Raw genomic sequence first — 23,062 nt, 5'->3', positions numbered from 1 at the left:
ATGTATGTATATATGTATATGTGTATAATATATATATATATATATGTATGTTAAATGAGTGTGTATTTTTAATATTGTGCTTGAGAAAGTCGCTATATGCGATGAAACGCGTTGCACTTGGTTACATGGAATAAAGGAGGATTTTTAAATCTGTCTATGCATTGGTAACTCCATTCCCTGGTGAGATTGGATCCAAAAGGAGCGCAGGAACTTTTTTATTTTACTATACAGTGCTTCAGTGGGTCACACCTAGATTGTGACACAGATTCCTGGCAGCTCTCCTGATATAGCCCATCGGGATTTCGTGGATACGCAGGGAGACGTTTGGCATTATACATTAAAGCTACCCAGGACTTGGAGGTGTAGGTGGGGCTCAGGACCGGACTCCACTATACACCGGGTGAGTCCATTTTTGATTGATTTATTGCCTGTATTTGGTTGCTTCCCATTTGCCGTGGTGCGCTGTCCTGATATATATATATATATATATTACTAAACTCTTTAAGAGGATTCATGTGAGATTGGGAAATATGAGAAATCTATAGCACAGATAACACACTCTTGCCTGGTGACCCCCTAACACTAATTTAGAGACTATAAAACCTTCACATCTTTATCAGTAGACTATTTAAAGGGGTTGTCCCGCGAAAGAAAGTGGGGTTCAGCACTTCTGTATGGCCATATTAATGCACTTTGTAATATACATCGTGCATTAATTATGAGCCATACAGAAGTTATTCACTTACCTGCTCTGTTGCTAGCGTCCCCGTCGCCATGGTGCCGTCTAATTTCAGTGTCTAATCGCCCGATTAGACGCGCTTGCGCAGTCCAGTCTTCTCCCTGGTGAATGGGGCCGCTCGTGCCGGAGAGCTGGTCCTCGTAGCTCCGCCCCGTCACGTGTGCCGATTCCACCCAATCAGGAGGCTGGAATCGTCAATGGACCGCGCAGAGCCCACGGTGCACCATGGGAGAAGACCCGCGGTGCATCGTGGGTGAAGATCCCGGCGGCCATCTTGGTAAGGTAAGTAAGAAGTCGCCGCAGCGCGGGGATTCGGGTAAGTACTAAACCTTTTTTTTTTAACCCATCCCTTGGGTTTGTCTCGCGCCGAACAGGGGGCCTATTGAATTTTTTAAAAACCCGTTTCGGCGCGAGACAACCCCTTTAAGTATTAATTTATTTCTTTACTCATCCTGTTGTGATATTTTTAAGCGCAAATTAATCACATCCAATACATAGATGTACACAGACCTCTTCGGATCCATTTCATTATGACTGAGGAAGAATCCTGAATAGGTTCGCAAGCTCGCATTAACATCATGTATTTTTGTTAGCTATTAAAAGGTATCCTATCTACGAGATTACTTGGTTTCTCTTGCTGGGAACAATCACATTTTGCTCTACTGGCTAACACGGTACCAAACGTTTTTCAAGATTGTGTATCAGGCGATAGTATAAAGTATGCCACCGAGAGTATCCAATGTCATTAGGACCCCACTAAGTATTAATATGTGTGAATAAATACTTTTGATTCATTCTCAGGTGTCCAATTACTTTGGGTAGGATAATGTACATGTGAATACTTATGCTATTAAGGCAACTAGAAGAATTGAAGGCAGTGACCATGTGACCAGGCCATAACTATAATGAGTACAAACCCAGCCATTAACTTGTTTGCTTTCTTGGAAGCTTCATCAGGAAGTTACACAATGTTAAGGAAATCCATTGTTGTTCACACCCACAATAAAACTGACATCTGCTTTTTTTCCAATGCACAACACAATAGAGTGGATAGAAATGTGTTCTTACCAGAACTATGGCGCTTTCTCAATTTAGGGAACTAGACAAACATTTGCATAATGTTCACAAATTACTGCAGCACATTTTTTCATGCCCCCCCCCCCCCTCCATCCTACCTTTTCAAAAAAAAAAAGGAAAAAAACAATAGGTCGATAAAATGAGATTTCTGCGGTAATTCATGTAGCCTGAGGTACACTGTTGATTTTCATTCTACTCTACAAAGTTTAAAAAAAAAAATGTATTCAGCTGTTGCTTTGTTTGATCTGTATCTGGGAAATATGCATGACAACAAATATGGCTGCTCCTTATTGGAATAAGGGGTCTACTATCAAAATGTTTTCCTGTTTCTGACCGCTATGACCTATCCACAGTTATACAATACATACTTGATATTTGGGTGTTCTCTGATCCACCAAGTCGGATGGCCGCATTGCATGGTGGAATGGGGGTGGGGGTGGGGTCTTGGAGGTGGGTCCCTTGGGAGGAAAATCATTAAAGGGATATTTCCAGGGTGACGACTTAACATCCCTGATTGATGGAGGTCCAACCACAAGGAGTCCCATGTTGCCGTATTTGAGTTGTGGTCAAGTGTATATGTTGCCATTCATACTCTAGTGGACTGTCAGAAACGGATGAGTACAGCGCTCGGCTATCTTCGCAGTCCCATATAGTTTGAAGAGTGAGGACACATGCTTGTCCATCCAATGGGGGACACGGGACTCTCGGTCTCGTGATCAGTAGCAGTCCCAGTGGTCAGACAGCCATCAATCAGACCCGATCATCTAGCCTGTGCACAGGTGAAATACTGTCATTCTGGGAATACATGGGTCAAATTTACCGCAGATTTTAATCTCTGGCATATACCGTAGTAGCAAAGTGATGAGCTCTTCAAAATCTTGTTCACAAACTGTGAAAAATATCTGCACAAAACCTGTGCAGAAATTGACATATCTGTTATAGCAGCGGAAATTCAATCAGGCAGATCCCACCTCTTTAAATGAGGGAGTGGTTTCCATACTTAAATCCTGTCAACAGCTGCACCAAATCGTGTGGATTCTGACATGGAATTTGTGCTGCAAAATATTCACTGTGTGTACCATAGCAAATTCTGTAAAAATTGCCTTAAAGGGTTTTTTTTTCAGTCAAAAATACTATTGATGACCTATCATCAGGATAGGTCATCAATAGTTAATCGGCCAGGGTCCGCTGCTCAGAACCCCAACTGCTCAGCTGTGCGGGCGCATGCTGTCAGTGCTGCAATAACAGAGGTCAGAGTGGAAGCCTCCGCGCCGACCTTCCATGTAGTGGCCAGCGCTGGTAACTGCAGGCACAGCTGTCATTGGAGACTTCTGCTCTGACCTCTGTGTACGTGCAGCGCTGATAGCTTGCGCCCGCACAGCTGATCAGTCGGGGTCCCAAGTGGTGGACCCCGGTTGATGAACTATTGATGACCTATCCTGATGATGGGTCATCAATAGTATCTTTGACCGGAAACCCCCTTTAATGTACAATATAGCTAAGCAGAGTTGCAATACACAGTTGTGGGAAAGCTTCGGAATAACACCTGTGGGGACTGTAATGGCTATCTGGCTGCCGTACAGTTTTTCCAGACAATCGTATAAGAAACTGCTGAAGATGTTCTCGCTGGATAAAATTGCATGTCAACAGTTGTTTAATACTAATATATTGTAAAATATGATCTATGAAATTGATTTAACTGAGTAATTGTTATGTCTGCACAACATCAGGGCACCAAGCCTCAGCACGGATGCAAGACTGCATTCACACAAATGCCATAAGCTAACACAAAATGCATACTGAACACCAAAGGTAGGACTGAATACTGAGCTCAAAGGCAGACATAACATATCTCTGCTCTAACGGGACAACCACCACGTGAATTCCTGCGTACAAGCAAGGTGATCGTCCCAATAAGGATGACACTGCGCTGGAACATAGGGACTTACCTATCCCTGGATGACAAATGATCAAAGCAGGACAGGATGCAGCTCACACCAACTCGCAGAACAGGACTGGTCACACCTGATGTCTGGAAACTTACAGACACTGAACATGTCGCTGTTCACACCGACACCCCAGGGACTTGCATGTAAAATAGAACAGGACTGTTCATACACCTGCACAGACCCAATGAACACAACACTGTTCACAAACATGTCCGGCCACCTGCACAGACATGCACCATACATCATGCATAAGAGCAAAACCCTAGGGTGATGGAGAAGCCCAACACAGAAACCCCACTCAGAGCTCACATGTATAGAGATAAACCATTGGTAGTGCAAGTGTCCTCACACCAATGGGAAAGAATCAGACACCATACTGACATACAGGGAACAGTGTCAGGCATCACCCATCTGACACACACATAAGACATCAGACAAGTGGAGGCCACATTTGTAAAAGGGAAGAGAAGAGGGAGTCTGCATATGATGCAAATGGAGACTACAGGTGTCCAGACAATCCTCAGGGAAAGTGAGAGGCACACTGTAGACTAAACATGTATAACATGGCTCAGAGTGGGATTAACACAGAATGCATAAACAGGATAAAATGACCAGCATGCCTTATCAGAGAAGCTGGTATCTATCAGATGAGGGGGATTGGCTGGCTGGAGAATACCACACCCAGCCAGCTCAATAACCCCACAGCTGAAAAGGTGTGCTCATGGAATCTCATAAAACTACAGATTCTAGAAGCCCAACCTAACAGTAATACATAGTATGTAGTGCTGAAAAAGGCATATGTTCAGCCTATTCTCTTACCAGGAAACCAAAACATTCCTCAGTAACTTTGTAATTTTTGTCTGGTTCCCCATGAACACTGATCTGTACGTTGCAAAACAAGACCTGCCTGGAGCATCTGCTAAAAATGGCCCCTCCGGCATGCAAGCATTTTTCTTTTTATGCAATTCTTCATATTGGCAAAGACATCTGCTAATGTGCCATCAGTAATGGCAGTAACCTCTTGCTGTATCACATCTGTGAGGGGCATCAATTATTCACGCCATATAGCTGTATACACGACCCTTCAGTAAACTTCACAAGAAGAAATCCAGTGGTTTTGGATATGGTGGTCTCGGTGGCCACAGACTTTGAAAGTTATTTTGGTGACAGATTAATTTTGAAGTTTCCCTCATGATTGCATTGGATGTGCACCATGATTGCACCATTTTGTTGAAGGGAATCTCCCATTAATTTATCACCTGTTAACTAATTCTTCACCTCTGATTAACTGGGTATGTGTTTGTAGCACACGGAGTCAAACTTCTGTTTGGTGGGTGTGTCACAACATCGCGGGTACAGTCCACTTGTTTGAGAGGTGAGATGGTTTGATCGAAATCGGGGGAGATTTATGAAGCTGTCTAAAATAAAAAAAAGTTTTGTCCATAGCAACCAATCACAGCACAACTCCTTCATCCATAGTGCTCTTGGAAAAATGAAAGCTACTCTCTAAATTTAGATTTGTTGCTTGGGGCAACAGATTTACTTTTGTAGTTTTTGTCTAGTTCCCTGTGAAAACTGACCTAGACGAAAATGATAGAGTAGATTGATGAAAAATTGTTAAGTTCTTGAGCAATGATTGTATTTCCTAACGAGACTCTCCCTATATAAAATACATTGTTGACAAAAGTATGAGGACACATATGAGTGATGAAACTTTGATTTTATGCAAATTTTTCAATATGACGTTGGGCCGCCTTTGGTCTCAATGACTGCAGTAATCCTCCTCGACCGCTTTCCACCAGATTCCCATAGATGTGTGGAAGGATTTGCCTCCCTTTCTCAAGGAGCGCTTCAGACTGTAATGCGGGGGATGATGGGCATGCTTGAGATCTGAACTTTGGGTTGGACAATGAAGTTTGCAGACATTCTGCGCCTCAACACTACGTGCCGTATGACATGGTGCTCAGTAATGTTGGTAGAGACACAGAGCTGTACCAAAGTATTGCCATGGGGTAGGTGATGCCACAGTGTCCAGAATATCTCTGTACCCATTGGTGTTGAGGGTGGAGTTCACCTTCGATAATGGTCCTAGTCCTTCCTCTCCGATTTGCAAACCCGCTTTGCCGGACAGGATTGGTGGGAGTCTACCTTGCTTAGTACAGTGTTTCTCAAGAAATCACTTTAATAAGAGGCAAATTAATAGCAGGAATGGATGGATGCATCACACTTTCTAGTTGTGGAATGACTACCCTGTAAAAGTCAGTTGTGATGAGATCCAGTGACAATCGCTGTCTACTTGCTTGCATAATGTTCTTATGTCCTCTCCTTTTTTGACCTTGCATCCACTAATGAAGTGGGGGGAAAAAATAAAAGAAAATGGCAGTAAGGCGGAGCGCTCATAACAAGTCATAAATCTCTCCTGATGGCAAAAGTATAAAACATTTGTACCGCTATTAATAGCAGTGAAGCTTCAGTAAATATAAGGTATGCCGAAGTTCAAAAGTAGTATTCAGTAATATGTTGCTTTAATTAATATTTGGGGTGTCACAACTATTTGTTGCATCAACACAAGGGGGTATACGGTCGATGTCCATACCAGGCACAGCACCATATATTGCATAGTGGCTCTACCTGGTATTGCAGCTCAGTCTCATTCACCCGAGCTGAGAAGGGTATCATCTCTCCTTAAGTGGAGCACCTAGAAGGTGAGTGCGGAGACTTACAAGGCCATGCATGGTCCTCTGGGCAAAATGCAAATAAGGAGGATGGAACAGTACCTCTGTTGCGCCACCTATTGGTAGTCAAAATTCCTACATGCCAATGTCAGACTCTTCATACAAGTCTTTTATAACAATGACTGGGGATTGAAAACCAAATCCAGAAAGCCATACATTGACAGCTATTTCAAGGTTTTTGCCAGTCCTTTTTAAACAAGACTTGTATAAAAAGTCTGACATTAACTTGCAGAAATGCTGCATTCCAATAGGTGGCGCTGTAAAGGAATTGTTCCATCTTCCTTATAGTCACTTGAGCGTGACTTTACAAGCCTTTAGAAGAGACTGCAGTGCTCATTTAATCACTGCAGCCTGTTCAATGAGCTAATTGGCGGGGATTCCGTCCCCTACATTGCAATGTTAAAGAAAAGACCCCGCAACAGAAAACCTGGTCTATTGGTAAACGCATTTGGAGACCTTTTTTTATGTATTTATTTTTTTTCTCCACTCTTCATTTAGTTACTTTTCTAGGTTATCTAAAAGGCCAATAAGCCCCAATATATGGCGGTTCCATGTGAGTACCATATATTTTGTGCCAAAAGTCTCCATGGTCATAGATGGCTTTTTGGCCATAAAAGTAGTCTAGTCTGTGGTTACTTTATCCGTACAAACATATGCTAAAGGGATACAGCTGAGACCTTCATTCCCCATGATGCAAAGCTGCTTCATATAAGATATACTACGAGATACAAATATTTCTACTACTGTCACTGTGTTTGTATAGACGGACTATACCCATCTCGTGTAGACGGGAGAGAGGTCATATGCTGCATAAGCTTTGGTCAGCAGCCAATCGATTAATGATGTCCGTCCTTTATGTAGAAAGGCCTTCTGTGCAAGCAATGCTCGTTGTCTTTTTTTTTTTTTTTTTTTTTTTTGCGTTTTTTCCCTTTTATCTAAATGACATCAAAGACCTAGTGGAATAAATAAACCTGTATAACGTGCACATAAGAACGGAACCTAAAGAGAAAACTGGGGCAGAGGAATCAAAATTATATTCAGAATTATTCACTGGTTGGATTCCTAAAATATAACTTTTATTAATAATTAACTAAAACCTATATGGGTTAAAGACAAACGCACAAGTGAAGTAAATATATTACACCAATACCACCCTAATCGGAACTCCACAGCCAAATAATCGCTGTGACAGATTAAAATCTTAACTGTAGTAACCCTAATTGGGCAGAACTGGACTCATAACACAACAGCTGCCTACCTAGACAAACTTCACCCCTTGTATAATAGAATAGAAAATTAGAGTGGAGAGATTTTACTAAATCAGTATAATCTCAATGTCTCTGCTGTCCTATTGGTATCTTATCCCCAGAGAACGCCTTTTATGATCAAGAGGGTAGAAGACATTCAATAAAGTTTCTTTTGTCTATTACCATTAAGGCGCTTCAGAGACCTTCTGTTCCACTACCATAGGGGATAGGCCACTACAATATCCTAGTGGTTTATTTGTATTGTTACCACTTGGCCAATGGTTATGTTAGATCAGGATTAGAGATGAGCAAGCGTACTCGCTAAGGTAAAACTACTCGAGCGAGTAGTGCCTTATGAGAGTACCTGCCCGCTCGTCTCTAAAGATTCGTGTGCTGGCGGGGGGAGAGCGGTGAGTTGTGGGAGAGAGTGAGAGAGATCTCCCCCCGTTCATCCCCGCTCTCCCACGCCGCTCTAAGCCCACTGCCGGCACCCGAATCTTTTGAGACGAGCGGGCAGGTACTCGCATAAGGCACTACTCTCTCAAGTAGTTTGCCTTAGCGAGTACGCTTGCTCATCTCTAATCAGGATTCAAATTTAGCTCTAGATTCAAGTTCGTGGTTCTAGATTCAGGTTCTGAGCTTAAGTTCTAGTTTCAGATTCTAGATTCCTGAATCCAAATTAATGTTATAGGTTCATTAATGAATACTCTACTCCACCAGTGTCCTCATTAAATGTAATTCCCCGAGAGCTGATGGTCCTTCTTTTTTTTTTTTTAGATCTAGAACACTGAATATATTATTTGCTTTGATCTATCTGGTCTTAAGTAGATCTGAATTCAGGAGGTCATAAAAAACATTGGCTTATTTGAAATCTAAAGAAATCAGCGGTGCACGTATAAGACCAGGCCCCATAATTAACATCAAAATAAAGCCCCCATTATGGTGCCATGTTTTGCCATCAAAGACACATTCCTGGAGTTGCTTTGCTCCACTACACCATTTTTATAATCTGTGCCAATTCTCCACCTGTTGCTCATTAAAGCATTGCCTAGCTTTAAACTGATGCAGAAGGATTTGGGGCTTTTGATTTCTGACCGTCTCAAAATGAGTCCATAGTGCGGTCAGGAAGCAAAGAAAGCGGGTGTGATGTTCAGCTGCATAGCTAGAGGTATAACCAGTTGAAAGAGGGAGATTGTGATCCAGCTTTATGGAGCTCTGCTGAGCCCTACTTTAGCCATGTCTATAGATGAGGTCTCCAGAGCTAAACACAGTATTCCAAATGTGAACCAGTCCCAAGTTGGGCTACAAAAATGGTGGAATGTCTCAAGAACAAAACTAATAGGGAAAGATCTAAAGAACTTAATTTGTATAGTCTACAGGAAAGAAGGAAGAGGTAATGGAAGTTATATATTACAGGGGAAGGGAGGGGGGACATGATGCAAACATGTTATCTTTGTTACAGTTATAAATAAGGTTCAGAAGGGAAGTGTTTTAATTAGTAAGATAAACACTAGAACAAAGAGGCACAATCTGAGATAAGTTGATCATTTGTAGACTGACTGTTTCAGAGTTCTTGTTCCTCATCAGTCAAAAGCAGGACACTGGTTGCATGGATGAGATGCCTTAGGCTGCCGATAATCCAGGCCGCGGGGAACGCAGTGAAAGCGCTCCATAGCGTTGCTTCTTCCCCCTGTCCACAAGCGGGCGGCAATGATTCTCTGCTTGCAGGTGGCAATTCGCAGCATGCTGCGATATGCGCGATTCTCCGCGGTCAGCCTATCTCCTGCCGGCTCCTGCTCCCAGTGGCGGATCTTCGCCGTGGGATACCGCAACACCCGTGGACAGGCAGCTTTAAGTTGCTTTTACATGGGCCAATCAGATTCTTGCTAGATCGCAGGATTATCATTCAGCGTAAATGCATGCTCCAACTGAATGACAAACGAGGAATTTTTTGGTTTTCTGTATGCAGAAACTGAACGTTGAAAGAGAATCGAATGACAAATCGGACAGGAACGCTGGGCATTGCTGGGACAAGCTTCCGGGCATCTTGCGCCTGACCAGTTGTCCTGTGTAAAAGCACCTCTTAGATATAGTTATAAATCCTATAATAAACTGCTGAGGAAGAGTACAGATGTCGCTCACCACAGGAAATTGAGCTTCTGCAAATATCATGGGAATCAATATTTTCTGCTGATAACTGTTCAGACAAACTCCATAGATAATTGCTTTCTGATACTTCATCATGACAACACTTTTAGTCATCTCTGCCATTGCTCCCAAAAAGTAGCCATATTGGAAATCCCCATACCTTGGTATATCTTTTCTCCATTAGAGTGGATCCAAGCAGGGGAAGAATTAGATGAAGTCATGGCCAGAGTTTAGCTGCTGGAATCCAGTCTGTTTTTTTTGTTTAGAACATGTATGGAGGAAAATGGATGGAAAGTATGACTTTGTAATAAGGCAACGCAAAACAAGATTAAAATTCCAAAAATTGGGACCTTTCTTTATTTGGTGTCAGCCAAGCCCCTTGCTCTCCAGAGCTGCTAGTGTACATTGTAGTTTATACCCCTTTTGCCTGAGCGAATGACCTGGTGACGTCATCACCAGCTTGGGTAGCGGGTTTTGGATTGCACAATTTTCATTGAGAATCGTGAAGTTCTTGCTCATGTCGTTCAGTGTCTTACATTCCTACATAAAACGCTGAACTACTGATGTTTAAACTGCCGGACAAGTGCACGGACCGCCCCTGATTTCTATGCTAACTGAAACTGAATGAAGAACAAGAACAGCACAATTCCCGTTCGTCATTCAGTCATTGGCTGCGTTTAAACTGAGCGGTTCTCCTTCAGTTTCACTCATTTGAATCGTTCAGCATTACACAGAAATCCTATGGGGTCCTATGGAGTTGCCACAGGAAATGATTCTGAGGTCCACCCACCATCTATGCAGAACATGTGCTTATCCTATTGCATCTTTACGGTTATCATTGTATGTATAGGACATATGTCAAAAAGGTCTAAAAGTTCATTTGTGAATCATCCTATAGGAAATGGACCCTAATGTGATTGGCTCTAAAACAGACTTTAGTGGGGTTTTCTTCAGCTGGACGTTTGGTACCCTCCTGCATCAGGGGCCCATTATTGTGCTATCTGGGGATTCCTAGAACCTTGGGGGGTTTGCTTTTTTTGTTTTTTGTTTTTTTTTGGCATTCATTATGTAGCTATCTCCCAGTATATATACCTATTGGCTAGTATTACCTTGGTAAGTTATTTCTTGCTATCTGAAAATCCTGGACTCTTTTTGTCCTTAGATGGTCATGTGATCTCAATGCTGAGCACCTCAGATTTACTTGGCTTTGTTTGTTCTCACACTGGTCAGCTTCTCAGTCGGTATAAGGCTGGTTACACATTCTTTTGAATTGAGTCCTATACATGAGCAATGCCGTACAGGGAAAAATCACTGCATATCCTATCTTTCCGCTTTCCTCGGAACACAATGCCCATTTGTAATGGCCCAGAGTTAAGCTGGGCCCTCCATAAGTATGAATGTGTTTGTCTGGTGCATTTGTATTGTCAGTGTCTTCTGTGTTATATGAATTTGATGTGTATTGCACCTGTGCAGCACTGAATGAGTTAACGTCTGGGTTATGTCTGAAAAATGTATCGTGTGTCATGTGACCATGCTTCATATGTGTTTGCAAGATGGAATGCAAGTCAATCTGAGAGTCAGCAAGAGAGCTTAGTCTGCACATGAGTGAACCCCATAGACACAGATTGGTCTGTGTGCGGACAGAAATGGAAGAAGCTGAGTGATTCCTTTCTGCTTGGCCTGGGCCCTATTCACCCAGGCCTCCCTGCTGTTAATACGGAGGACTGAGAGAGACAGAGTGAGAGGAACTGTCCCATTGAAAACAATGGCTGAAAGCTGTGCCAGAAGATTGCTACTTTACTGACATGATGGGAGGTGTTTGACATAAAAATGCCTCGCATCGCAGTGAAAATGCACATTGGCGAGAGCGATATCGAGCCAAGTTTTTCAGCCTGATATCACTCTTGCCCGTGTGTAGGTAGCCTTACTCCTGTGTGATATTACATAGACTGTACTAATCAAGCTCTTCAAAGGGGACACAGACACTCCTATCACAGTTACTAATGGTTATCGCACAGCTCTTGTCACACAGTTACAATAGAGGAGATCTTCCTGACTGTATACGTCTGGTCTGTAGCTTATTTAGGTGAAAACAGAATGCAATGGCTTGGTTTTCCCTGCAGCAGACATAATAGTTTCTAGCTGCTCATGTAATGCTATGCTGATGTATCATGGAACTGATGGCACAGAATAGGGAAAGCTAAAACTGGGACATATCTCTGCATCAGACAGGAGGCTGCACTGCATGGAGGAAACGTAATATATGGAGTGTTAGACAAAAGGGATGAGGGCAGTGATGGAAAATGTGCTTTTGCCGGAGTGGCCCTATAATGGGTTAGAAACTCCCTGAAAGTTGAGACATTTTTCATGGGTTTTCCTGTGGTAATGAGACTGGGAATGACTGTCAGATTCTAGGCCCAAGATGGGATCCCTGGTACTTTTGGTGGCCAGTGAAGTGCAGGAATGGACAGGGAGGAGCAAAAACCACCTAGATTATAATGCATGTTTTTGATCAGTCTTTTGTGCATTTCTTAACTTTTTTTTTTCTTTTTGACCCACAAAGGTACCAACCCCTGAAATCCGTGCTCACAGTCTTTACTTTGATCTATCGGCCTATGGGATTGATGTATCAAGTAGTGGAAAAGACACATTCAACAGACCAGGATTCCATCTTAAAATTTATGGGACCTTTCGTAATCGATATATGGCTTTAGCATGTCCAGCTTCAGATGCCAAAGTTGTCAGATTTCTGAGATATACTCCGAATTCTTCAGTAAGTACCACAGGAATCATGTTCATCGATGTGCAAAAAAACAAACCCTTCCTTTTTTCCGTATATTTTGGTGTAGGATGGAGCCGCATGGCTTTAACGGAAAATTACAAATTGCCGAATGGCTCTCCCAGATGAGACAGATGATTTTCCGTTACGGTCATCGTGTTCGAGTAAACAGTTCTGTGCTTGACCCTTGAGTACAACTGTTCAATGTGTTTTGCTTCGGTTTTTATATGGAAGTGTGTAAACAGGAACATTAATGTAATTACAGCCATTAGGAGACCAGTAAGCACAAATCAAAATCTGCTATTTTGGGATATTTGCTCCTCTGGCTTTGCGGTGTTCTGCATTCCAGTTACTTTAATTATTTACATAATGAGACAGTGACGGTAATCATATAATCAGTGTGTGTTTATACATTCAGCAAAGACATTAAAACCCAATTTAAAATCCTTATTCACTTTTTTCTTTATTTTATCATTGAAAAATCCCTACCTAAGAAAAACAAGGTCATTCTTCCCCCCCCCCCTCCCCCCACCCATTAATTCCCTCCAACCCAGTGGAAGCAGCAGGGGGCAAGCATGAAATTCCATATTCTTAAAGGCTATTTACACTTTTCTGAGGGGACAAGATGCATGTATTTTGGGGTTTTGCAATGGGGTTTAATTAAAAGCTTTGCATTATTTGTTGTCTGCAGCTTCTACATATCACTGTATATAAAAACTGCAGTCTAAGTCTCAGTAGACCTGTCAGTGTGCTAAACTTGGTTTTCACCCTCCTGTACTTTTATGACCACAGAAACTTTGTCATAATTTAGCTGATAAAAGTGCAGGAACCGACAAATCTGGATCATGTGAAACTTAACAATAATTATAATCAGTAAGTTTGCTTATTGTTCGGTTTATGCAGCCATGAAAATGAAACGGGGATCAGTCCATGTAAACAGGCAGTCCTCTATGAACCTCTGCCTGTTTACGGTGAAAGGAGTTGGGTGGCTGAAAGATCTCTAACCCTCTCTGCCTCCATTCAGTGAACGGTTATTGCTCTTGTGTGATGGCACAGGAGCAATGAACGCTGGGATGACCGTCGGACACTTTAAGCACCTGATGGGCGTTCTTTGTAAATGGACCCTTAGACTGCAGTCTCTATGTACAGTGATATGTAGAAGCTGCAGAAGAGAAATGGTACAACATTTTTAGATTCAATTAAATTTATTGATTTTACATATTAAACCAATATGATGCATTACAATAAACATTGATCCATCTTAACCTTTGTCGTTGCTTCACGTCCTCTTGTACATTGAAAATAATTAGAATACTCAGGTCGTCTTCATCTGCATCACATATCATATATCAATATTAATTAATTAATACTTGACTCATAAATGTTATACCAACTATAACTAACTAACAGGGGGGGGGTATAGAGAACGGGTAAGGTTGGGGGAGAGGGGGTAGGGAGAGGTGGGTTTTAGGGGATAGTGCACCTCCTCGCCTGTTTGTATTGGTGTTCTCACTCTTCAAGTTGACCTGATTCCAGCCAGGTTTTGAACGTGTCTGAGGCTCTCATCGCTATCCACGGCTCCATAGGTTATGCATCCCGGTTCGTTCCTTTTCGCTTTCAGCTCCTTCCTCCTCATACCTCATTAACATATTAAGTTTCTCTGACCACATTATTCGTGTGGGTGGAGATCCTGATTTCCACAATTCAGGTATCGACATCCTCACTGCTAGAATAACCAGCCGCAACAGGTCAGCTTTCACTCTAGCCATAGAACCGGGCAGTATCAAGAGCAGGGCCATCTCCGCTGTTATGGACACCCTAGACCTGGACATGTCGCTGTATAGTAATTCCACGTTACTCCAAAGGGTCCTGACTGGGGGGCAATCCCACCAAATGTGAGTCATTGTCCCGGGCCCGTTCTGGCACCTCCAGCATATCGGCGGTATTCTATTATCAATTTGGTGCAGTCTTGACGGTGTCCGATACCAGCGGGATAGGATCTTAAAATTCTGCTCCTGTAGTCTACCGTATCTGGTGCTTTTGTGGCACATGAGGAAGGCCCTCTGCCATTCTAATGCAGTGCAGTTGACCCCTAGCTCATTCTCCCACTGACCCGTGTAGTTTGGGAGGGAGTCCCCTGTCTCAACGTTCAGCAACAACTTGTATATTACCGAAATGCCGTGCTCCGTAGGCTCCGGCGACATGCACATCTCCTCAAATGGCGTTAGCTGCCTTTTAATGCACTCCCCGGGCGTCAGGGACCCCACAAAGCCCCTTACTTGGAGGTAGCTCAACCACGCTCCTGGGGGGGGACTGGAATTACCATAAAACTCTCTCAGGGGTTTCATCCCGTCCTGATTTACTACGTTAACGACTCTAGGAATTGGAGAGTCTGGGATGGACAGGATTGTATTCTTATCCCTCGCTGGTGGGAACTGTGGATTGGCCACCAGTGGGGTAAGTGGGCCTGGTATTGTTATCAATCTCGCTCTTGTGGCCCATATCCCCCATTTCTTGAGGATCTCTATAAGATGGGGTGAGAGGCTCTCCACCTCCTCAAGGTACTGTCTATGTATCCAGGGGGCCCCCTGTGCTATCCTAGAATCGGCTGCATGCTCCATTTCCACCCATATTTTAGTTGTTTTCGCTTGTAACAGCGAGAGGATGAAGTTTGCCATAGAGGCCTTGTAATAGAGTGAAAAATCCGGGAGCCCCAGCCCCACTTCTTCTTTAGACCTTGTTAGTAGCCTGTGGCTAAGTCTAGATTTACGGTTCATCCATACGAATTTAATGATTAATGACCGGATACTCAAAAGGTATTGCCGATTCAGGGCTACCGGGAGGGTCTGGCACAGATACAGAAACCTTGGGAGGGAATCCATCTTGACTGCGTTTATCCGCCCTGTCCACGATATGTAAAGCGGGCTCCATTTGCTCAATTCCGCCCTCAGGCCCTCCAGGTATGGGAGGAAGTTTAGTTCATAAATCTGTGCAGGGTCAGCTGGGATCAGTACCCCCAGATATTTAATGGCCGAAGACTTCCACTTAAAGGGGAAAGAATCCGAGAGGGCCTCCACCTCCGTCTGGGCCAATGTTACATTTAGGATCTCCGATTTCTGTAAGTTAACTTTAAAATTACTTACTCTCCCATATCTCTCAAATTCCTTCATTACCACTGGCAGCCCTACTCTTGGGTTCGACAGGAACAGGAGGAGGTCGTCCGCAAAAAGCGCTAACTTATGTTCGGAGGGGCCCTCCGTCTGTCCTCTGACCGACCCGTTTTCTCTGATGGCGTTGGCCAGGGATTCCATGGACAGGATGTACAACAGGGGTGACAGGGGACACCCCTGTCGAGTTCCATTATTAATCGAGATGGAATCCGAAAGGGTCCCGTTCACCCGAACTCTGGCTGATGGTCCCTTGTATAAAGCCATGATCCATTCCCTCATTCTCTGGCCAAGGCCTATCTGACGGAGGGTCCCCTCCAAGAACCTCCACCTGACCCTGTCGAACGCCTTTTCTGCGTCTATTGTCAGCAAGCACAGTGGTTTATTTGCTGCTCTCGCCCTGGATATTAGTGAAATCGTTTTAATAGTATTGTCCCTGGCTTCCCTCCCAGGGACAAATCCCACCTGCTCTCTATGTATCAAGTCAGGGATGTGCTTGCTGAGTCTATTTGCTATGAGTTTGGCTAACATTTTGACATCTAAGTTTATCAGGGATATGGGTCTATAGTTTGCGCAGGAAGAGGTGTCCTTCCCCGGCTTCGGGATTACTACTATATGCGCCTGGAGGGCCTGAGGTGGAATGGGGCTCCCCTGAGAAACCCCGTTAAACATCTGCGTTAGCATGGGGGACAGTTCTTTTCCAAAGATTCTGTAGAATCTGGCCGAAAACCCATCCGGGCCTGGCGCTTTGCCTAGCTTTAGATTTTTGACCATCTCCTCTACCTCTTCACATGTGAAGTCCTCCTCCAAGGCTGCTGTATCCTCTATCTTTAGCGGACCCGGGCCGTGTTTTTCTAAGTATGTCCTTTCCTCTTCCCCTTCTCTATCTCCTGCCCGTGGGGGTTGTTCTATGTTATAGAGTCTTTCATAGTATAGGCGGAATTCTTCCAGGATGTCCCTTGTGGAGATCGCTGGTGTCTTCCCTGCTCTCTGTATTTTGGGTACGAAAGTCACCGGTGTTCTGGGGTGTAACGCTCGAGCTAACTTTCTTCCACATTTATCCCCTGCCTCGTACGCTTCCCTACGGAACCTGTCTCTCAGAGCCAGCGTCCTCTGGTCTAATATTGACAGGATCTTCTGGCGCAGCGTCGATAATTCTGCCCGGACTACATCATTTGGGGTTTTTTTGTTGGCTGTCTCTTTCTCCTGTAGGGCCGTTAGCAGGGCTCCCAACTCCCTTGTTCGCTCTTTTTTTAGTCTTGCCCCTTGGGAGATCAACATTCCTCTCAGAACACATTTCAATGCTTCCCATTTGACTGGGGCCCGCGTGCTATCGTTTTGGTGGTCTTGTACAAAATTGCCTATGGCTGTTTTAATCTCTTGGACACATTGGGGGTCTTTTAGTATATTGTCATTGAGTTTCCATGTTCTAACTCGTAGGTCTTTTTGAAATCCGTTGAAGTCGGCGTATACCGGAGCGTGATCGGACCAAATAAATGGTCCGAAATCGCATACGGGCCTGTAGTCTAGTAGGGCGTGTGAGACCCATACATAATCAAGCCTGCCGTAGCTATTATGGGGGATTGAATGGAAAGTATAGTCCCTGACGCCCGGGTGTAGCATGTGCCATATGTCTACTAGGTGCAGATTACCTAGTTCTCTCATAAGGGTTCTTGTTGCTGCCCGTGAGACAGAGGACTTACCTGATGATGTGTCTTGTTCTGGATCCACGGCCAGGTTAAAGTCGCCTCCCAAAGCAATAGTGGAGCCGTCCGCGAACTTCGCCAGCTCCCTCAGGGTGGCCACGCCAAAGGATACCTGTCCCTGGTTCGGGAAGTATAAATTTGCAAAAGTTATCACCTTTCCAAAAATTTCTGTTTTAACAAATAGGTATCTACCTTCTGGGTCCTGTAGAACGCCAAGGGGTTGCATCTGTAACGTGTTATGAAATGCAATAGATACTCCTCCCGCCTTCCGGTTCGGGTTCGGGCTATGAAACCAGGTAGGGAATGCTTTTGTGGAGCAGGAAGGAATCTCGTCTGTTTTAAAGTGGGTCTCCTGGAGGAGAAGCACCTTCCTACCTTTTTTTTGCATGTGGTATAAAATCTGACCCCTCTTGGAAGGGATATTCAACCCCTTGGCGTTATACGAGGCAATCGTCAGGTCAGCCATGGACCACACTGGTTAGGTCGCTTGTCACGTTCTTCAGGCGAGGTTTAGGGTGGACGGGGTTGGGGATAGTGGGGGAAGGATAGAGCATGGGGCTGGGGGGAGGGGGGGGTGAAAAACATAGAACATCTACAGGCCTCTCGCAAGGCCTCACTATTCAACACTAAACACTATTAGTCGCTATTAACTAGCTTCAGGCGCAGCTTAAGAGCTGCCTACTCTAGGTGGGGAAGAGGAGACCACCAATGGAGGCCTGCCCCCGCCCTCGCCCTCGCTTGGTGAAAAAAAGAGAAGAAAGGTAGAAATATGACAGATATAAAGAATAAATTGGGTAGCTAATGGCACTGATCTCGCCCGCCGCCGGGTCTATTGCCGTATCCCACAAAGGGAGAGATGAAAGAGAAGAACAGGTATGCAGGAAGGTGGATAACAACCGATCTTCGTTATCCGTTGGTCTGGACACTAGAAGAGGCCTAGTTAGGCTGGTCTGGTCAGTTCGTTACACCAGTCTTCCTGAATGTAAGTCCTCAGGACATCTGTGGCTCCTCTTTCAGCCTTTGTCTTGATTTCTTAGGAGTTTATTCCCCGGTTCTCTTCGTGGTTTCCCCGCTTTCTCCCACTCCATTCTGGGTGGGGGGACCGGCATCTCGCCAATTTTGGGCCAGTCTGGTATTGCAATCTGAGGTAACTCCAAGGTCCCAAGAAATTTGGGTAGGTCTCCCAGGTGTCTAAATACAGCCGATCTCCCTCCTTTTCTCGCGTGAAGTTGCAGGGGGAACCCCCATCTATATGGAATGTCTCTTTCTCTCAGCGCGTTTAGGAGGGGCTTCAGGGCCCTGCGTAGCTGTAGTGTGCGCTTAGATAAGTCCGGGTACACACTAACCGAGTAACCCTTGAACTGCAGAGTGTCCAGCATGCGTGTTCGCTGTAGGATTTGCTCCTTTTCTCTATAAAAATGCACTCTGCATAGAACGTCTCTGGGTCTGGCGGGGTCCGCTGGTTTCGGGCCCAGGGCTCGGTGGACTCTGTCCAGTTCTAAGGCGGAATCGGCAGGTCTCTGCAGCAAGTGATTGAAAAACTCAGTGATCCAGTCCTCCAGTTGGTCATTGTTTATCTCTTCAGACAGGCCTCTGACCCTAAGGTTGTTTCGCCTATGGCGATTCTCCAAGTCGTCGATGTGATTGGTCAATTCTTCTATTTGGTGCGCTTGTGCTTCTAGAATATGCGCGTGTTCTACTATAGTGGTTTGGAACTCTTCTTGCACTTCTTCAACTTCTGCCACTCTCTGCCCCACTTCTCTGATGTCTTTCTGAAGGACTGCTATGTCTTGCTTGTGGGCTGCGTCCAGCTTCTGTAGAAGTTCATTCATCTCCCCCTTCGTGGGTATTGCCTTCAGGTGGGCTCTCCAGTCCCATTCCTCATCATTTGTTTCTGGGGCCTGGGGTCTTTTGTGGCTAGCGTGCTGGGCTTCGGGGTTGCCTGGGGCTTGTGTGGTTGTAGCTCTTTTGTTGGGCTGTGCAGGGGGGCTTTCAGGTGATTTGTTGCTGTGTGCTTTCTTCCCCTCTGTATCCCCGGTTTTATTGTGGGGCACTGCTCCCTTCGCTCCTTGTGTGGATCTTTGCGGGAGGGGGGCAGCGCCAGGGCCTGGTTCATGGTGGCCTCCTGGCTCCCCCTTATCTCTCCCTCTTTCTTCCCTACCCCCCTCTCTTTCTTTTATTTGGGGCCCTTGGTCTTTTGGGCTTCCCTGCTGTGGATCTCTAGGGGGTTCTTGTGGGGTTGTAGGCTGCCCTGCAGGGCTCATTTTCTGGGGGGAGCTGGCTGTCGGCATGCCTGAGGGGTTTCTCCCTGCTTCAATCCTCTCCTGTGTGCTGGGAGCGCCGGCTCCCCCTCCCCCTCCCCTCTCTGCAGCCGGACCCTCCGCTCCTCTGACTTCAGCCCGGGGCCATACCTCCTCCTCGCTGCTGTCTCCCTCTGCCCCCTCCGATCGGGCTTCCACCTCTGCTGGCTGCGATGTTCCGGCCCGGGGCTCCTCTTCCTCCTGCGTCCATGGCTGCGCTTCTTCACCGGCGGCGTCCCGCGCCGGCCGGCGCGGCGCCATCTTGTTTTTACCGCTCAGTAGCGGAGCTCCTGGGGAGCGGAGAAAACGCTCCATACTCGGAGCCGGGGGCTTCAGCGGCTGCCTGGGGGCTTCCGACGTCCTCTTCTTCCCCATGGGAGCTGTTTCTCTCGGCGGCGGCGGCGGAACAGCTTACAGAAGCGAAGACTCGGGCAGGAGCTCCGGCAGGGACACCTCACTCCATCAAGCGGTAAGCCACGCCCCCCGAAATGGTACAACATTTTAAATTAAACTCTATTGCAAAAAAAAATGAGTTCCACCCCAAAATACATTTTAAGTGCAGAAAAAGAATGGAAAACAAAAGTACAAGGGTGAAAAATATGAAAGGGGAAACCACTGAGCAGACAGTAATTCGATCTGTAAGCATTACTGATATAGTATCCTACATTATTCTATTCTGTGACGGAGATGGCCCATTCACTGCTTGGATCGGCCCCTATCATGCCGCCTTCGTAGTTTTCTACCGTTTAAGTTGCTTGCTGTATTATTCCTAGTCTCTAAAGTATTTCATATGATTATCCCAATATGATTTCCTTATCATAATATCTTTTTAATGACCTCCAAATGCTCCTGAGAAAAGGTTTCCGCTCAATAGAACTGTCGCAATGAGGATATTTGTGTAGTTATGTTAAGAAATTGTTCTTGATTTGTGAGGACAGTTTTCTGACTCTCTCTTGCACTCCTATCAGCCTGGAGGGAAGTATTTGGCTTCAAGAGCTATCATCTGGGAGAAATAACAAGCAGATATTTTATGGAAGAAGATGAGCTAATTTTCTGGCCACATTTCCACAGATCTAATAAGAGGTGGACAGGCGCTCGGTAAATGATTTTATCAAGCTGCTCTGTAAAAGTGAAGGCACAAGGGAAATGGTCTCTTAAAGATATTCCCTTTTTCTAAAGATGGTCATCCTTGTGATCAGCTGTGATCGCAGGAAATTGATCCTGCTGTCCAAATATTGCAGCGGCCACTGCAGGGGACATGTAGTATTACATGTCAAATATTTGAATAGATGGTTGGGTCCTCCAGAGCGGGTTCTCCTGTAGTTTTGTAAGTCAGTGGTGATCTGATATTATAGATTTCAGCAGTGCGATCTTACTTACCTAAATTATTTATCTGAAAAATCATTTTGACTGGATTTATCCTTTCAATTCCCAATTAACTGGAGCTGGAGAATGATCCTACTCTAAAGCTAATTTCACACAGGCGAGTGTGATATCAGGCCATTAAACACTGCCTAAGATCGCGCTTGCCAACATGCGATGTCACCGCAGATGCGAGGCGTTTTTGTGTTAAGACCGCCTCGTATCATTTCAGGGAAGTAGTGATCCTCTGAGGGATCGCGGACTGTTTCGCAAAATAATGGGCGATGCGAGGCGTTCTGAGGGAACGCTCAAAGAGAAGACCTACCACAATTTTTTTTTCAGGCATTGTATGTGTATGACGCAATTAAAAAGAATGGGGTTCGTATTCTTGTGATTTTTGTGCGTCTCGCAATGCACAGATCTAACACGCTTTTCTCGGCTATGTGAAAGCGGCCAAAGGCTATGTTCACACAGGGCAGAATTTGCTGCGGTGAACCCTCCCGGACATTCCCCAGCACAAATTCTGCAGCAAATGTGGATTTTACCGCAGATTTTGGTGTGGATATTACCCCCTCAATTAAAGAGGTGGGATACACACAAAATTTCCGCTGCTGAAATTTACCTGCTGACTTAATCTGCCCTGCGTGTTGACTTCCCCATGGGTTTTAGGTGGATTTTTTTCTGCAGCATTTGGATGAGATTTTGAAAATGTCATCCACTTTACTACTATTATAAATAGAGGCTTTTCCATGCAGAGAATCCGCACAGAAAAACTTTTAAAATGAAGTAAAATTGAAAAAAAAACCCACAACATTCCGCCAGCTTTCAGTGCGTTTTGTTTCTACGGCGCACAAACTGCAACAAAAATGACATGATAGCCTTATTCTATAGGTCATTAAAATTACGATTTTTTTTTTTTTTTTTTTTTTAAATTTTTAAGACATTTTTTTTCAATTATTTTCTGCGGTCATGTGCTGCGCACAATCACTTTTTTATTTTTTCATTGACGTAGTTGTGTGGGATCTCATTTTTTTTGCGGGATGTCCTGTAGTTTACGTTATTACCAATTTGGAATACATACGACTTTTTGATTGCTTTTTATTGCGTTTTTTTATGGGAGACCGGGTAACTGATAGTGCGTTTCTGGCGTTCTTTATTTATTTATTTATTTATTTTTTCGGACGATGTTCACAGTGCGGAGAAAATAATGCACTTACTTGATAGATCGGACTTTTACGGACCCAGTAATACCAAATATGTATTTCTCATTTTATGATTTAGATTTTTTACTTATAGATATGGCAAAAGAGGGGTGATGTTAAAATTTTGTAACTTTTTTTTTTTTAAATTTTTTTTTACAGTTAATAAAACTTTATTGATCTTATTTTAACTTTTCTTTTAAGCCCCCCTGGGGGACTACAACATAAGATGCTTTGATCTCTCCTGCAGTATGACGTAATGCTGTAGCATTACGTCATACTGCCATTTGACAGGCAGCCTATCAAGCCACTCCACGGGGATGGCTTGATAGGCAGTCTGCTAAGGCAGCCCGGGAGCCTTTCAGAAGGCTCCCGCCTGCCATGACACCTGCACGGCTTCCCCGATCCCACCGTGGGGGGGAAGGTTGCGTACCAGAAACCAAGCTATAGGCCTCATGTCCACAGGTACGCACGGTTGCCAAGTGTGGAGTCCCACAGACATGAGGCCTAAAAAACATTTTCTTACCTGTCCGGAGCCAGTGCGGGTCTTCTCCGTCCACGAATGGCTCTTCTTTCTTCTGCACTGTGGATGCGGTTGGCGCAGTTTTTATTTTTTTTAACTCCTGCTTTCCCTCGGATCCGCGACACATCCAC

The 23,062-nt window shown here is 44.6% G+C and overlaps 1 protein-coding gene across 2 annotated transcripts in view; it reads left to right on the top strand.

Annotated features, from left to right (window-relative positions):
* Window positions 1–23,062, top strand: part of LOC136582540 (uncharacterized) — a 57,455-nt gene that overhangs the window by 19,540 nt on the left and 14,853 nt on the right. Inside the window, exon 3 of one of the 2 annotated variants that reach the window (XM_066583680.1) lies at window positions 12,459–12,668. The exons of the other annotated variant lie outside the window; for it this stretch is intronic. Within the exon in view, the coding sequence (XP_066439777.1) occupies window positions 12,459–12,668 (210 nt within the window). The remainder of the gene's footprint in view (window positions 1–12,458; window positions 12,669–23,062) is intronic. 2 annotated transcript variants of the gene reach the window in all.

Source organism: Eleutherodactylus coqui, chromosome 11 (genome assembly GCF_035609145.1).
Source record: "Eleutherodactylus coqui strain aEleCoq1 chromosome 11, aEleCoq1.hap1, whole genome shotgun sequence".
In the NCBI taxonomy this organism is placed as follows: domain Eukaryota; kingdom Metazoa; phylum Chordata; class Amphibia; order Anura; family Eleutherodactylidae; genus Eleutherodactylus; species Eleutherodactylus coqui.
Note: the sequence above shows the minus strand (reverse complement) of the source record. Positions and strands in the feature narration are given on the sequence as shown.